Below are 17,288 nucleotides of genomic sequence, written 5' to 3' on the forward strand. Positions count from 1 at the left end.
CTTGTCATAGGTTCAAGACTCAGTTCATCTTTTTCTGGGACCAAGCTTTTGGCTCTGTGTTTACTTTCTAACAAGGGCATAAGTCACTGTCACTGTCATTGTCATCCTATTGCTTATCAATTTGTTCAAGTGGGCACCAGTAACACCAGTCTCTCCATTGTGAGACTTGTTACTGTTTTTGGCATATCAAATACACCACGGGTAGCTTGCCAAGCTCTGCCATGCGGGCGAGATACTCTTGGTATTTTGCCGGGCTCTCCAAGAGGGACAGAGGAATCGAACCTGGGTCGGCGGCATGTAAGGCAAATGCCCTACCCACTATACTATCACTCCAGCCCACAACAGGGGCATAAGAAACAGTAAAATGAAGAAATACTGTCATTTTACTTAGAGAAGTGCCACCCAGCAGGACTTGACGTGGGAGGTCCCAGACCAGTCCCAGCAGTGATCAGGGGGCCATGTGGTGCTGAGGCACAAGGCACTCACCTGCCTGGGCAACACACACCCACTCTGGAAATGCTCTCACAGAAAATGCCAGGACAACAAAGCCTGGAAAATCAGCGGGGACCTGACAAGACTGGAGTGTCCTGGACCGAGTTGACCTGTGCCCCTTTCTCAGAAACAAGGTTACTTAGTTCCTGTGGAAATGGACCTTCTGTTATTTGTTGTTTGGGCCACACCCGGCTGTGCTCAGGGATCCCTCTTGGTGGGACTCGGGAGACCGAGACCATATGTGGTGCCCAACATCTGACTAGGGTTGGCTGAGTGCAAGGCAAGAACCCCACTCACTCTCCTAACTGCAGCCCACTTGGCCTTCTTTTTCTCTAAGGGAACACACAAATCCCTCCCCAATTGTGCCTCATGTGGCTACTATCCTCCCATCATCCCAGTTGCCCACAGAGGCAGTATTGCCCACTCTGGGAAACATTGATTCTTGGGTTTTGTCTTGTTTTGGGGCTTTTGAAGCCACACCTGGTTTGCTCAGGGCTTACTCCTGACTCTGTGCTCAGGGATCACTCCTGGTGGGGCTTGGGACACTCTCTGGGATGCCAGATGGAACCTAACTGCTTGCTAGACAAGTGCCTTCCCGAACCCTGTCCTCTCTCCCCCACCCTGATTCTCGATTTTTGTGCAATGAGGATATTTTCTCACTAGGGACTTGATGCTTTCCAGCTGGAGCATATATAATGATTGACACATGGTGCTAACAGAAGTGATCCCAGGCAGTTACCTGCAGACACAGAGATACTGGGAATGGCTTTCTATGCCCAGGGAGTTATCAAGCATAATTACAACCAGGCTGTGTAATCTGAGAGCTCTTTCCGAACTCACACTTATTTTCTCTCAGTATTATGCATGTTTTTCTAAATCTGAGGCATTGATCAGGAGGCTCTTTGCACTTAAGGGGTCTCAGCTGCCCCAGACCTGGCCCTGAGCTTTAAGATAGCCAAACCTGCATTCTGACCTTGCCCGAGCAAGGCACCTACCCATTCTGCCAAACCCAGCCCAAATGCCAGCCAGTGGAGCTTCCCAATACTGCCCCTCCAAAATCCTGCTACCCACCCACAGTCCATGGGTGGTTCTTTCCATGGGCACCTTTGCACCCCTGAGGGCCAGAACCCTGTGCCAGGCCTGAACCAGTCCCTCCTCCCCATAGCTGGCATTTCTGGTGCCTGTGTTTGTCCGATATTCATTGGTTTTAATTCAGGAGTCTCGGAGGCTGCAGAGAAATTGAAATTGAGAACTGAACAAGGTCTCTGTGTGCACTTATCTCCGAGATAGTTTTTAGGAGAATAGACTTTCAGATGACTTTTAGAATTGCTCAGTGAGGACAAGGCTGGAGGAGTGGCCTGAGGTGAGGGAGCAGAGGTGAGGCTGCAGACAGCTGGTGCAACTGTTGGCTAGGGAGAAGGTCTGCAGTCTGCTTTTCAAAAGCTTTCAAAAGGGAAAATCACACATGAGGAATTTGAATGGAATGAGGGAATATTTGCAATTTAATATAATAGAAATTGCATTGTAGTGGCCAGAGTGATGATAGTACAATGGGGAAGGCATTTGCCTTGCATGCAGCTAACCCAGATTCAATCCCCAGCATCTCATATGTTTTTCTGAGCACCGCCAGGAGTGACCCCTGAATGCTGAGCCAGAAGTAAGCCCTGAACATCTCTGCATGTTCCCCCACCAGATTCCCTCCAAAAATAAATTTCACAGTAGACAGAACTCAAGAAAAGTTTGGAAGTGAGAAAAAGACTGCCATTTGAACTGAGTTGGTTTGAGTCTGTACCAGCAAGACTAAGATGCGACCCACTGATTCTGACTTTCCTACTCAATCACACTTTCTAGGCAGATTCATTCTGTTCTTTGTCTCCCATCCCTGTTCAAGGAGTTGGGGACAGTTGGGGAATGGAAATGCCTACACAGGCAGCGAGCTGCTAGGTCGATAGTCTCACTCTCACACTTCTTGCATTCTTTATGGAAGTTTCACTGGCTTATCATATCTCATGGGGTATCTTACATGTCAGTGAAGAACACTGAGTTTAAGCTAATCAAGTTACTCATTTGTACCACAAATGGAGAAATGCATCCTGGAAACTGGAGCCTGGACCCCCTCCACAAGGAGCAGCTCAGTGCACTGCATCTGTCCTGAGAGACAGGAAAGAATCGCTCTTCCCTTCATGTTACATCTGCCTTTCCCATGAAGAGTGGGTCACACCCCATACTGATTCATCATGGAAAAGAGGGAGGGAGATGGGGGGGGGGTTGTCATGTACGAGGCTGAGACTGATGAAAAGTAAATGCCATCAAGGGCCAGATGAGAATGCAGCTAAGTTCAGTTTTGCATGCAGAAGGCCCAGGTTCAGTCCCCAGCACCACATGGTCCTCCAGGCACTGCTGGAGTCTCTCTCTCTCTCTCTCTCTCTCTCTCTCTCTTGCTCTCTCGCTCACTCCAAAAAAGTAGACATAGCGGGTAGAGAGAGTGCTTGTCTTGCACAGGGCTGACCCAGGTTTGATCCCTGGCATTCCATATGGTCCCCTGAGCCCCGCCAAGAGTAATTTCCGAGTGCAGAGTCAGGAATAAGCCTTAAGCATTGCTGGGTGTGGCCCCAAAATGTAAAAATAAAGTCATTATCTGGTTGATTTTCAAGTACGTAGGAAACTGCTTCAGCTGTAGTTGTGTCTACATGTGATCTCAGGAAGGTGGCAACTACAAATCTAACAAAGGTGCATAACAACTAGAAATTCCTTACCACCCCACCTTGGAAACGTTCTCCCAGGAGCAAATAATCTCTCTTCTAAAGAAAAAAAGAGAGAGATTCAACATGAATTTTTTTTTCTTGACGTGGCCTTTTTTCCTTGCTGCAGGAAGTGGGGGTGGGAGTGTGGTGGGCTGAGATCAGACCCCTCTGCCGCTCCAGTGAGCAATCAGTTCTCCTACATGTGGGAGGGGCACTGGTACACTCAGGCTCCTCCTGAACGGTGTCCAAAGGGTCCTTTCCCTACTGGCCCCCACCTGCCTCTGGGGAGTCAGTCTTCCCTGCTGTTCCACATCTGCACGTGTTCTGGTCCTGGCACCACTGCGGGCTCTTCATTCTGGCATCCTCGCCCTGGAAAGCCTATTCATGTATTCGCCCGTTCGAATGCCGGGGCTGCCAGCCTGTGACTTTTCCCTGCAGCCAAGTCTAGAGAATGAATGATTCTCTCCCTCCCAGCACGCAAGCTTCTTTTTGTTTGTTTGTTTTGTTTTGTTTTGTTTTGGGGGGCCACACCCTGCGGTGCTCAGGGCTTACTCCTGGCTCTGGATACTGAGGACTCTATGGGGTGCCTGGATCGAACCCGGGTAGGCCGCATGCAAGGCCAGCACCCTCCCTGCTGCCCAATTGCTCTGGCCAGCACGCAGCTTAGAGGGTCGCGGCTGACAGCCCTGCGAAGGGCACAGCCCATTCCCTCCCGTCGCCCTTGCTAGGCGGCCCGTCTGATGCTAGGTAGGTACAAAGCGTCCTCTGGCACAGGGCGCCTGGTGGTGGGAACCGACCCCTTTAAGGTCGGGGTGGGGGCGGGGCTCCCCGGGCAGGGGCGGGGCTATGAATGACCACGCCCCTCTCCAGGTGCCGCCTGTCTCCTCGACAGGAGGAGGAGGTGTGAGTTTCTTTCCACCCGCACCTGACCCGCAGCCCCAAACGACACCTCCAACCAACGGAGAGAAGCGAGGTCAGGGCATTTGGAGCTGAGGGAGTTGACGGTTTCCTTGCACTGGTGCAGCGGCGGGGAGTAGCGGGGCCGCACACGGGCGCCCTCTGGTGGCGGGACCGAGCATGCTCCCCAGCCGAGCTCCCCGGGGGGTCGCAGTCACCAAGCGCGAGGGTAGCGGGAGGCGGGTTGGGGGCGGCAAGCAGGGGAGGCAGCGCGCGAGGCTAAGGTTGGCAGAGCCCGCAGAGAGGAGGGGAAAAGTGTGCAAACATTGCCCAGCTTTCAGAAAGTGGGTCTTTCCCAGTGCCATAACTAAGATGGCAATTTGGCTTTCTGGCTGGGCCTGAGCACAGCATCTGTTGGTATAGGCTCTTTTGAATGTCAGTGTTACCGAGGTTTTCATAATTATGTACCTTCAAAAGATCTTCAATGTAATTCTGATCATACTCCTCTAAAAATGCCTCAGATTAAAAGCTTTTGCTGGCTCTTTAGACCGTGGGCCTGCAATTATAGAAAATGAACTGCATTTTAGCTTTCCATTGAAATTAATAACAACGGTTCCCCAGTTGACTCTGGTGAATAGTTAATGGAACAAACAGGATACTTCAGTACAATATGGGTGGGGAAGCCATTTGAGCGAGATTCTGGGTTTCAAATGGGAAAATAATTCATACAATGCAAACCTTTCTCATATGCACTCTGTACATTAGATGTTTCTCCGAAATCAAAACCAGACTCTTTAACAAATGATTAACCAAACATCAGTGCTAGTGCAGCTCAGCTGAGAACTGAACCCCGGGAATAATCCGGCACATTATGCAAGTGGCCTCAGAGGGCCCATGCACAGATATGCCCCACATACAGGGCGAGAGGCAGGAGAGGCTCCGGATTTGACAATGAAGAAGCTCAAGTTCAGCGAGCTTGCAAGTTCCTGCAGGCGCCAAGCTGGGGACAGCTGCAGGGAAATGTAATTCACTATTGACCTAGAGATAAGCAAAGCCCAATGTGTATGAGCTGCCCGATTTGGTGGGTGTAGAAATGTAGCTAAAGCAACTTACCCAGGGTACCCCCTTGGCCTCCAGCCAGAGCCCCTCTCTGTCAGAGACCCCCCCCCCCACCTACCATGGGACACTAGACTCAGCTGGGGGCGGGATGTCACCTTGTCCCTCATCTGCTGCCACCTCCCTCCTTTTATCCCAAGTCCCTGCACTTGTCCCATCCAAGAGGGCTTTTCGGAGTGCTGTGGCTCAGGTATCTGCTTTGGGGGGGATCCCATTGTTAAGGGGTCCAGGCAGAAGAGAGATATCTCAAAATTAGGGCACACAAGCTGGGAGTGGGTTCAAAGAAACCTAAGAGGTAGACAGTGAAAGGAGTTCAAGGGGCCAGAATGATAGCACAGCCGGAAAGGCGGTTTCCTTGCATGTATACAGTTTCCTGAGCACTGGGACAGGAGTAAGCCCCTAAGCACTGCTGGGTGTGGCCCCAAAAACAGGAAAACAAAAGAAAATAAGGGAACTGAAGCAATCTTCCAGCAGAAGCTTGAAGGATCCAGCTTTTGGCCTCTCATCTGTAACAGCCCCTTTCCCTGAGGCATCTCCCCTGTCCCCTTCTCCTTCCCTGCCCACATCCCCCTGAGCCTCAGGGCTGACTCATTCACACATGCTTGTTCCATTCAATGGGAACACCAGAAACAGAAGTTGGGGTTGGGGGTGGGGCCAGGGATCTTGAAACTCCAGTGAAGGGATTGGTGCAGTAACTCTGCAACCGGAAATGACATACTGGACAGTATTAGAAGCAATGATGCCTCAACTGAAAGGGAAATGAATGGAAACAAACAGAGCTGGTGGGGGTGTGGCAGGAAGGCACCCTTGGCCCACTGCAGGGGGGAGTCTTGGCTGGTTCAGCCTCTTTGGAAAGCAGCATGAAGATTTCTTGAGAGAAAAAAAAAAAAACAGAGCAAGAAGAGAGTTACCATGTGACCCAGCAAGTCTACATTTTGGGGTCAAGAATCCCAAAACACTATTTCCAACAGGTATTTACACTCCTATGTTCATTGCAGCACTATTCCGAAGATCTGGAAACAACCCAAGTGTCCAAGAACAGATGAACAGATAAAGAAACTGTAGAAAGGGCTGGAGAGATAATATAGTCCACTTGCCATGGACACAGCAGACCCAGGTTTGATCCCTGGCACCATGTTTAGTCCCTCAAGCCCTCTAGGAGTGATCACTGCATGCAGAGCCTGAAGTCAGAAGTCAGCCCTAGACATAGCCCAGTGTGGCCCAAAAATTAAAAAAAAAACACAAGCAAAGAACCTGGAATATATGCCCAATGGGCTAATGCTTGGCTCTAAGATCAATGAGCCTCTGCAATTTGGCAGCCCAGCAGTTTGGTGCTATGTGGGTAGAACTGGAGAGGAGCATGCTGAGGGAGTCAGCCAGAGGGAGAGCGACTGTTACGGGATGAAGCACCTCTCAGATGTGGAGTATAGAGGAACTCTGTGTCGAGCATAGAGATGTGGGATAAGGGGATAATAAATGGCCAAATTTATGGCAACAGACCCCAAGAACGGGTCTACAGAGCTGAAGTCAATCAGAAGATGGGTGGGAGAGGGTAGAGGGAAACTTAAAACATTGGTGGGGGGACGTGGACATTCTGGTGGCTGAAAAGTCAGAAAATTGTATGCCAGAAACTATTATTCACTGTCACTGTCATCCCGTTGCTCATCGATTTGTTCGAGTGGGCACCAGTAACACCTCTCATTGAGAGACTTATTGTTACTGTTTTTGGCATATCCAATATGCACGGGTAGCTTGCAGGGCTCTCTGAGAGGGGAGGAGGAATCGAACTTGGGTCGGCCGTGTGAAAAGCGAACGCCCAACTGCTGTGCTATCGCTCCAGCCCTCATATTATAAATTATGGTGCTTAGATAAAATTTGAAAAATAAATAATAAGAACAAAGAGCTGCCATAGAGATTAAGATTTATACTTCATCTTTAATTTTTTCTCTGTCACCAGATGATGTCAAATGGATATTTGACAGGAAAAGTCAAATATTCAACTCAGAGTGAGACAAAACTTAATTCAAACCTCATCTGAATGACCCTGGGTACTTTTTTTTTTCTTTTTGCTTCTTTGCTTCTTGAGCATGAGTTTCAAAAAGGGTAAAAATGAAGAGATACAATGGTTTACTTTTAAAAAAATGTAAAAATACTCTTCTAGTTCCAGCACTCGGGGAGCCGCAGTCCTGGTGCAGACGTGGCCAAGTCCAAGAACCACACCACACACAACCAGTCTTGAAAGTGGCACAGAAATAGCATTAAGAAACCTCAGTCACAGTGATATGAGTCTCTTAAAGGGGTGGACCCCAAATTCCTAAGGAACATGTGTTTTGCCAAGAGGCACAACAAGAAGGGCCTGAAGAAGATGCAGGCCAACAATGCTAAGGCCATGAGCGCCCATGCCAAGGCCATCAAGGCCCTGGTGAAGCCCAAGCAGGCCAGGCCCATGATCACAAAGAAGAACAGTTGCAAGCTCAGTCGACTTGTGTATATTGCTCACCCCAGGCTTTGGAAAAATGTTCATGCCCACATTGCCAAGGGTCTCAGGCTTTGCCGGCCAAAAACCAAGGTTGAAACCAAGGATCCAACTAAGGCTAAAACCAAGGTTCAAATGAAGGCTAAAGCCAAGCCCCAGAGTAAGACCCAGACAGCTGCAGCTCCAGCACAGCTCAAGCTTCCAAAGGTGCCCAGGCCCCTGCCAAGGCTCTCTAAGATGCTGCCGTCAGTGTGAGCGTGGAAGGACTGGTGCCATCTCTGGGCTGTCTCCAGTCTGGGTCTTCCTGTGCTGTTTGTACAAATAACCCTGAGAGCAGGAAAAAAATAAAGTAAAAATAAAGTGTGACATCTGAATATAATGCTGGCAGATAGAGTTAGTTATTACACCAGGTAATAGTAGTTGTTGAATTATTTGTATTCACAGCTATTTATATTAATATCATTCCAACATATGAATAAGTAATTTCCTTTTTTCAAAAAAAAAGAGTTTCATGGTAGAAGTTTCTGGAGAAATTAGCGAAAGCCAGTTATGTATTTGCCAGATGTCTAATCATGGGCATTCAGTGCAATATTAACACATTAGTAAGAACATACTGATTCAAGCAGTGTTACATGATCCAGCTGAAGTGGGAGAGAAGTGGCCCAAAAGAACAGTCTCCAACATAAAAGTGATGGAATAGGAAATCTTTGATTGGATAGATACAGTATTAATTACACACAGAATTACACGCAGAAGCTCAGAGATTTGCTTGATGATGGTGTTAACTAATTCCCAATGCTTAGCATCAAGGGAGAAGAAATGAATGTTCTGCATCAGTGTCATGTCCTTGGGGGTGAGCAATGGAAGCTTCATTTTGTGGGTAGTTTGGGGCCATGCCCAGAGGTTCTTGAGGGCTACTCCTGGCTCTGTACTTATGGTTTCTCCAAGTGGTGTTAGGTGCCAGGGTCAGAACTGGGCTTGGCTGCATGCAAAACAAGTGTCTTAACCTTTGTACGATCTCTCTGGCCAAGATTTTTATTTCTTGGGCCAGAGATATGATAGCACAGCAAGTAGAGTGCTTGCCTCTCACACAGTGGACCTGGGTTGAATCCATGGCATCCATGTGGTCCCCTAAGCACAGCTAGGAATGATTCCTGATTATAGTGATGTGCTTCCTATGAAAAACTAGTTCTCAGTTTCTTTTGCCTTTGAGTATTTGTTGATTCTTTACTATGTTTCTTTCTATCTGCATATGAGAGAGACCTTTCTGTATCTACCTTTCTGTATCTGTCCCTCCCCTTGGGACTAACTTTACTCGTTGTGACCCTCTGCAGATCCGTCCCCATGGCAGCCAATTGCATGCACATCACAGAGATTAAAACCAACCAGTGTTGGAGTGGATGTGGAGAAAAGGGCACTCTCATCCACTGCAGGTGGGAATGCTGTCTCGTTCTGCTGTTTTTGAAAATGATAATGCACCATCCTCAAACAACAAAACAAAACCCTAAGAATTGAGCTCCAGCATGATCGCTGAATTCCTGTGACTAGGGAGGATTAGGCAGACTGAGAAATGCAGGAATGATAAGCAAAAACAAAGAGACCCTCCCAGCAGCTGAGACAGACACACCCTGGTACACAGAACTTCCTACTTGCCTCCAAGTGCAAGTGGCCACTTCCTCCTCTGGAATTTGCTGGAAAATCCTAGAACACAGGTGCAGTGCATCTGCCACCACACACAGGCATCAGCTGGCCCAGGCCCTGCTAGGGATTCCCCACGTCTGTGTCCTGGAGCTGACAGGGACCATGTGATGCCTGAGGGCTAGTGCGGCTGAGAGTTGTAGAACAGCGTCTCCGAGGAGACTGAGTAGGAGCCATTTTAGACAGAGTGGCAAAGGGAAGTAATTAGAGAATTCGGGTTTGTTCCAGGAACCCCGAATATCAGCAGGAAGCTGAGAGACCCGTGGAAGCCGAAAAACACACCTGGGGGTCCAGGCCCTGACTGGACAAGGGAAGTGTTTGCCCAGATCATGGTAGATCTAGCCCATTCGGCAAGGAGAGTGTGTCTGTTCCCGCTCTGTAAGGTATGGTTGGGACTGGAGAGATAGTACAGGGATTAAGGTGCTTGACTGATCCAGGTTCAATCCCTAGCACCATTAGGTCTCCTAAGCACTGTCAGGAGTGTTCCCTGAGCACGGAGCCAGGAATAAGTCCTGAGACTGCTGGGTGGGCCCCCAAACAACGAAAGAACAGTTCCTGTTTGGTGCTCTTGGATACCCCTCCATGGACCCACGTCCTCAGCTTCCTGGTAAACTCCCTGCGGACAGATCTTTTTCCCACCTCGGCAGGGTTTGGGGACTCAGCACTGCTCATACATGAACGCTGCCTCAGGCCGGAAACATTGCTCCTTCACCACCCATCATGGCCTACAAGTGTCAACCAAGATCAGCAGACTCCCCACAGTCTTCTCACATTCTCCCCACAATATCTCACAGTCTCCCCCACAGTCTCCCCTACAGTCTCCCCACAGTTGCCCCACAGTCTCCCCCACAATCTCCCTTATAGTCTCCTCACATTCTTCCCACAATATCTCACAGTCTCCCCCACAGTCTCCCCACTGTCTCCCCACAGTCTCCCCACTATCTCCCCACAATCTCCCCACAATATCTCCTCACAGTCTCCCCACAATCTCCCCCACAGTCTCCCCCACAGTCTCCCCACAGTCTCCCCACTGTCCCTCCACTGTCTCCCCACAGTATCTCCACAGTCTCCCCCACAGTCTCCCCCACAGTCTCCTCCACAATCTCCCCCACAGTCTCTCCTCAATATCTCTCCTACAATCTCCCTACAGTCTCCCCACAGTCTCCCCACGGTCTCCTTCATGATCTCCCTCATAGTCTCCCCAGAGTCTCTCCACAATCTCCCCACAGTCTCCCCCATAGTCTCCCCCACAGACTCCCTACAGTCTCTAGCCACCTCCACAGTTTCCCCCACAATCTCCCCACAGTCACCCCACAGTCTCCTTCATGATCTTTCCCCCACAGTCTCCCCACAGTCTCCCACCCCCCAGTTTCCCCAAAGTTTTCCTACAGTCTTGACACAAGTCTGTCTGACACGGTTTCTTCCGGTTTTGTCTCAAAGACTTTGAAACACTCCATCCCCCTTTAGAAATGCTCATAATGTTTTCTTAAAAATCCTCTCATCATACATTTTGGAAACATGCTTGCTTTGACTCCTGGCTTATTTTTTCAAACTTATCTTTAATTAAAAAAATCTGTCATATTTACCATACACAAAATTATGCATATAATACAATGAGGCAATAATAAAATGGACCCATGTCCCCACAACCCAAACTGAGGACAAGAACATGACTAAACCCACTAAAGCATTTGTGTTACCCCTTCCCAAATGCATCCCCACACCTCATCCTCAACCCTGGGGTAACCAACTATTGTCTTAAATTCTGTTTATCAATTCTGTCCTCTTTTCAATTTTATAATATGAAATTTAATTTTTTCTTGTTGTTTTGTTTTGGAGCCACACCCATTGGTGTTTAAGACTTACTCCTAGCTCTGTTCTCAAGAATTACTCCTGGAGGCCTTGAAGGGATCAAACCAGGTTAGCCCTGTGCAAGGCAAATGCCCTACCCACTGTACTATTGCTCCAGTTCCTAATTTTTATTTTAATAAAATATTATACTGGGTACTGTTTTTTTAATAGAGATATTTTGATTCAAGGTTTTTTTCAGATTTATCTTTATCTTGCACACTGGTGCCACTCGACCATTTTCACTATTGTATAATAGTCCACCAGATGATTACACCATGTTTCCCCTATCCATTCTCCTATTTGTTTCACTTGTTTCCAGTTATTCACCACTATGAGCAGTGCTGCTATGATACTCCTTCCAGATGCCTCATGGCACCCAGGTAAGAGAGAAGAGCTCTCCAAGGGGCTTGTGTAAGAAAGAAATTAATAGCAAGGGCTCCAAATCTCTTCCTGAGTGACTGCATAGTATCACTTTGCTACGGATAGTTTGCATAATTAAAGACAATAGTTCTTGAGTTCTTTTCTTGGTCATTTGCAGAGTTACAGATAACAATTTTCGAGTTCTCTGCTTATTCAGATGAGACCATAATCATCTTGCATTATGTTTTCTCCTCTGAAAAATATCTGCTTATGACTTGCCCACTTCATTATTGGGTGGTAAAATTTTTTCTTACTTATTCTCTTTACTGGCTGAATATTAAACACAGTTTCCCAGACTGTGAATAAACATGTTACTTGAGAGAAGCAAAATGAGGTTTACAGCATTGCCAGGATACCAAGTAGAATTGCCATTTGCTCCTCATTGAGCTTTTACGTTTACCAGGAATTGTCTTAGAACTAAGGTACTCTCGAGAAGGTGCTCCCGAGGCCTCACTCAGGCTTCTCTGCAGATGCCTCCAGTTTCAGCAGCAGCTTTCTCTTGCTGTTCAAGGAGCCGGTTCCAGGGCATCACTGCATTTCTTGTGAGTTCTCTTTTAGCTATTTTTATTTTGTCTTTTGAAGGGAATTTTAATTTTACTGTAGTTGTATTTACTGTCTTTTTACTGATAATTATTATGTTGGAGAACCCCTTGAAGAAATCTTTCCTCCTGCCTCAGTCATTATGAAGCTATCCTATATTTAGGTTTTGCCTCTCACACTTGTGTTTTTCTATCAGATTCAATCTGCTTGCATGGTATCAGATTGAGATCCAGTTAAGTTTAACCCCATACTATAGTTATTATACATATGTATGTATATATATATCCATGTATGTATGTATATGTATAAACTATATACCATTATCCTGATAGCTGTATGATGAGACTTTATTTGAAAATTCCTTTGTTTTCTTGTTCCTTTATTATTTTTGTTTTTGGGGACCACACATGGTGGTGCTCAGAGCTTACTCCTGGTTTGCACTCTGGACTCCCTCCTGGTGGTCTTGGGGGACCATATGGGATGCTGGGACTTGAACCCGGGTCCATCACGTGGAAGGCAAACACCCATTACTATTGGTCTGACCCCTTGGCTCTTTATTCTTACATAAAATTTTATATTTAAGTTTTCTTAATTTTTTGAAAAAGCCTGTTGGGGTCTAGTTGAAATTGTTCAAAGAGAATGTGTAATATCTATGCTTTTTTTCTTTTTTTTTTTCCTTTTTGGGTCATACCCGGCAATGTACAGGGGTTACTCCTGGCTCTGCACTCAGGAATTACTCCTGGAGGTGCCTGGGGGATCATATGGGATGCTGGGAATCAAAACCAGGTCGGCCGCATGCAAGGCAAATGCCCTACCCACTGTGCTACCGCTCCAGCCCCATATCTATGTTTTCTGACCATGAATTTTTCTGCATTATCTCTTTTTAAGTGTTTTGACTGTGCCCCTCCTCACCCAGTCATTCCTGAAGCACCAATAACTAAAATCAAGTTCCATGTCTTTGTGACTTCTGAAGGCCTTTCAATGACCCTCCCACTTCATGGGAGACTGTGTCCCCCCCCCTTTCCCAGAGAGCTGAGACAAATGTCCATGTTTCATCCAGGGCCATCTCAAAGGACCATGAGTACAGCTTGTGTGAGGGTTTTAGAAAGGTCAGCACAGTGGCGTAGTTGCACTGTACCAACAGCCGCAGAACTACTGGTGGACGGATGGTGAGGCTGGACACTGTGGATGGAGCACCGAGGACTGCGACAGCAGCTCGGAGGTCTCCACAGGACTCACCCTGGACAAGGATGGCAGAAATATCCACAAACATTAAGTCACATCTTGCCCAAAGGGAAGGAAAGGACTCATAAAAGGGAGAAATAAGTGTGAAGATTCAAGAATAATTTATCTCCAACTTCAGGGGGAAAACTGCTAAAATGAAACTTTTACATGTTTTTTGATTACCTTCCATTTTTTTCTAAAAAGAAAAATGCTTTAATTTGGTTTCACATATATTGTTTTGCTGGTATTGTGAACAGTATCATCCTGTTACATACCTTAAACTTATAAGAGATATGCAAAAATTTAATGACATTTGTTGCTGTTCATATCTACAGATCTTAGAAATGGTTCATTTTGTTTTATGTTGTTTTGCTTTGTTTTGTAGCTACGCCAGGCAGTGTTGGGGGCTACCCCTGATTATGTGCTCTGAGCTTTCAGGGGGCTGAGAATCAAGTCTAGGCCTCCTATTTGCTTTGCAAGCACTTAGCCCACTGTGCTATCGCTCCCAACAAAAATGGTTCTTTAGGTGCATATAATTGGGTACACTCACAAAAATTCCACTTTGTGAAATCTAATTCCAGAGCATCATCACTCACAAAGAATACTTGCACCCATTAGCAATCAATCCCCAATCCACTTTCCCTGGCAACAACAAATTTGCTTTCTTTTTCCAGGGATTAGCTGTTCGGAATTTCCTATAATTAGAATCATACACTTTATGGTCTCTGAGAACTTACATTTTTTGCAAGAAGCAACCTGTTTTCCTTTTTCTGACTAAATAATTTTCCATTTTGTACATTGTCATGGATATCTGACATTTTGTTTGTCTATTTATCAAATGAATAACATGTCAGTTGGTATTATGAATAAACCACTTGAAATATGGTATTATTCTAGTTACATTCTATTAAATAATATTCTATTATTCAATATGGTATTATTCTAAATATCATTCCAGTTGTCCATAGACTCTTCAGTATTTATTATTGCCTATTTTTGTTTGTTTGTTTTTTTGGGGGGTCACACCCGGCAGTGATCAGGAATACTACTGGCTCTGTGCTCAGGCATCAATCCTAGAAGGGCTCGCCGGACCATATGTGGAGTCAAAGATCAAACCTACGTCAGATGCATGCAAGGCAAAAGCCTTACCTGCTGCGCTATAATTTTGACCCCATCCCAACTGTTTTCCATTTAAAGAAATGTGGGGGAAATCTCCCCAGCCTCTCAAGAGGCTCAGAGCAACTCTTAAGTGATTTTCAGCCAACCTGGCTGGATGGTTCAGTGCTCGGGCTGCAGGATGCAGTGCTGCTCAGGGTCCTGGAGTCATTTCAGCAGTGCTCAGAGCTACCCAGATCATACCCCGGACTTCCCAGTGTCGCTGGGAATGGGGACTACCCTCAGTGGTGCTGGGGGTAGGGGATCTTATAGAGCCTGGGTTTGACCTGAGGTCCCACAAAGGCAAAGCATGTCCCCTGCCCCCTGCGCTCTCTCTTCCCAGCCCCTATTACTTGCCTGTCATTGTTATTTATTCTCATGTGCACAAAATGTGTCTCATTGTGCATTTCCATAGTGGTGTCAAACCCTTTTGCAGGTGCTTTATGTCTTTTGAGGAGAACTGGTGCTCAAATTCTTTCTCTATTTTAAAATCAGGATATCTATCTTTGATTTACTTTGGAGGGTCACTTAGGGATGGAGGGGGCTCCTCTAGACAGCACTTGGCCCAGCAATGGAGACCTGGAAGTTATAGTTCTGGAACCCAGCAAAGGATTTCCTGTGGCTTTCTGGTAGCAACCACAGAGGCACATCAAAACAGCCTCCTTTTGTGACTTTCACGGGCCTCTGCCCTTGAGTTAGTAAATAGAGCCATGGCTCCTGAGAGACTGTCTTGGGGAAAAGCAGGAATATAATGTCTTAAGGGGATAAAAGGAGAGTCTTAGCCAGTGTTTGGAGACAGGAGTGATGGTACAGTGGGTAAGGCTCTCCCTTGCACACAGCCAACCCAAGGTTTATCCCTGGTATCCCATATGGTCCCTGTTTCAGAAATCATCCCTGAGCGCAGAGCCAGGAGTAAGCCCTGAGCACCATTGAGTGGGGCCCCCAAATAAAAACAAAATACAGATAAGAGTCATGTCTCTGTCAAATCTATACTATTTCCACTTTCATCCACTCCTCTGCCCAAAACTTATTCCCACATCAGGATAAGAATGAGTAAAAAGAATGTCATGATACTGTATTACTCACTAAAATCACTAAAATCACCTCACTAAAATCTGTATTACTCACTAAAATCACCTCATCTGTCTTTCTCTTTCCTTCACTAATTTCTCTACAGTCCTTGAAATCTTTGATCCACTAAGCTCGTTGGCTGCCTCAGGACCTTTGCTCATGCCCTTCCACTTACTGTGAATATTTTCCCAAACATCATATGTTGCCTCACTTCCTCAGCTCTGCTCAGACATCATCTTGTCAGAAAGACCCTTGGTATGACTCCCTTCAGGATGCCAGAACAAAGGAGCAGATAGGTAGAATGATTAGCCACAGAAAGGTGTTTTATTACAGTTCTAGAATCTAGAGTTGATCTTCAGACACCCAACACAGCTGGGTTCTGGTCAGAGCCCCCTTTCTGGCTTGCAGGTGGCTCCATTCTTGCTGTGTCCTCACAAGAAAGAAGTCTGAAAACTTTCTTCCTGTGACAGGCAACATAATATTCCACTGTGTGGATAGGCCACATTATGTTTATCCATTATTTCATGAACTCTTAGATTGTTTCTATCTCTTTCCTTCTAGGAATACAATATCCAAGATGCTGCTTTCAATGATTTGAGATAGAGACCCAGATACTGATATAATTTCTAAGAAAGAAAGAAGTTCTGGAGTTTCAGCCCTCCCTGCCCCCCCCCACCCTCATCTCCAGTGAAGATGCTGCAACTTAGGAAAGATGGTGATTTGCCAAAATCCTCCCCATAGGTCATGAGAAGAAAGCAGATTTTGAGAGCCTGACTCATCTACTCCAAAACCCTGTTCACCTGCTGTTATTTACTATCTTTCTCACAATGAGACGACTAATTGAGATTATTGTGGCTCACAAAAAGTTATGCTATAAAATTAAGTACACACACAAATCAATCACTTTCTAATATATAAGGAATCAATAGCACATCAAGCTGGGACTGTGCGTTTGTTTTGAGGGAGTATTTCCCGGTGTCTGACTACTCCTAGTGAGAGTTGGCCTGGCCGGGGAGGCCTGATGGTTCAATGATGGGAATGGTGATGTGGTGCAAACTGGCCTTAACAGTGCTGAGGTCCTCCAGGGTTACACCAGGCAGCGCTTCAGGGCCACGTGGCAGGGAATCAAACTTGGAGCCTACCACATGTGATGTGTGTATAGCAACTCTTTTTAAGTTTTCTCTTGAGTGGACCATGTTTTAATTTCATAATTAATTAAAAGAAAAATTTTTTCATCTTTGTGAAAGGATAAAGAACGTATTGAAAAACTAGGTTTGAGGTTCTGACTAAGAATATTTGTAATGAATAAAAGAGTCTTGCAGTTAGTTATAGGTTAATTTAGAAATAAACATGAATATTCCCACAGAAACTATTCTAAGTCTGTCTGGAAAATAGATAAGCAAATATATCACATTGGAAAAGAATAAAAACCAGAAGTAAGAGAATCCACTTCCTAGATCATTATAAAACAAATTACCAAGTGATAATGAATAAGGTTATAATAGTTCAAGAAGGGGAAAATATGACCAATTAAATTAATCATAGATTCCAGTTATGCACCTACACTTTATGAGTGTTATTACTAGGATTAAGTTGGAATAGGA

General features: G+C 46.1%; 1 protein-coding gene across 1 annotated transcript; it reads left to right on the forward strand.

Annotated features, from left to right (window-relative positions):
- Positions 1 to 7,572: 7,572 nt before the first annotated feature.
- Positions 7,573 to 7,980, forward strand: LOC129402141 (60S ribosomal protein L29-like). Its single transcript, XM_055127348.1, has one exon. The coding sequence runs from the start codon at positions 7,573 to 7,575 to the stop codon at positions 7,978 to 7,980; it is 408 nt and encodes a 135-aa protein (XP_054983323.1).
- Positions 7,981 to 17,288: the final 9,308 nt, after the last annotated feature.

Source organism: Sorex araneus, chromosome 1 (genome assembly GCF_027595985.1).
Source record: "Sorex araneus isolate mSorAra2 chromosome 1, mSorAra2.pri, whole genome shotgun sequence".
NCBI classification, from domain to species: Eukaryota; Metazoa; Chordata; class Mammalia; order Eulipotyphla; family Soricidae; genus Sorex; species Sorex araneus.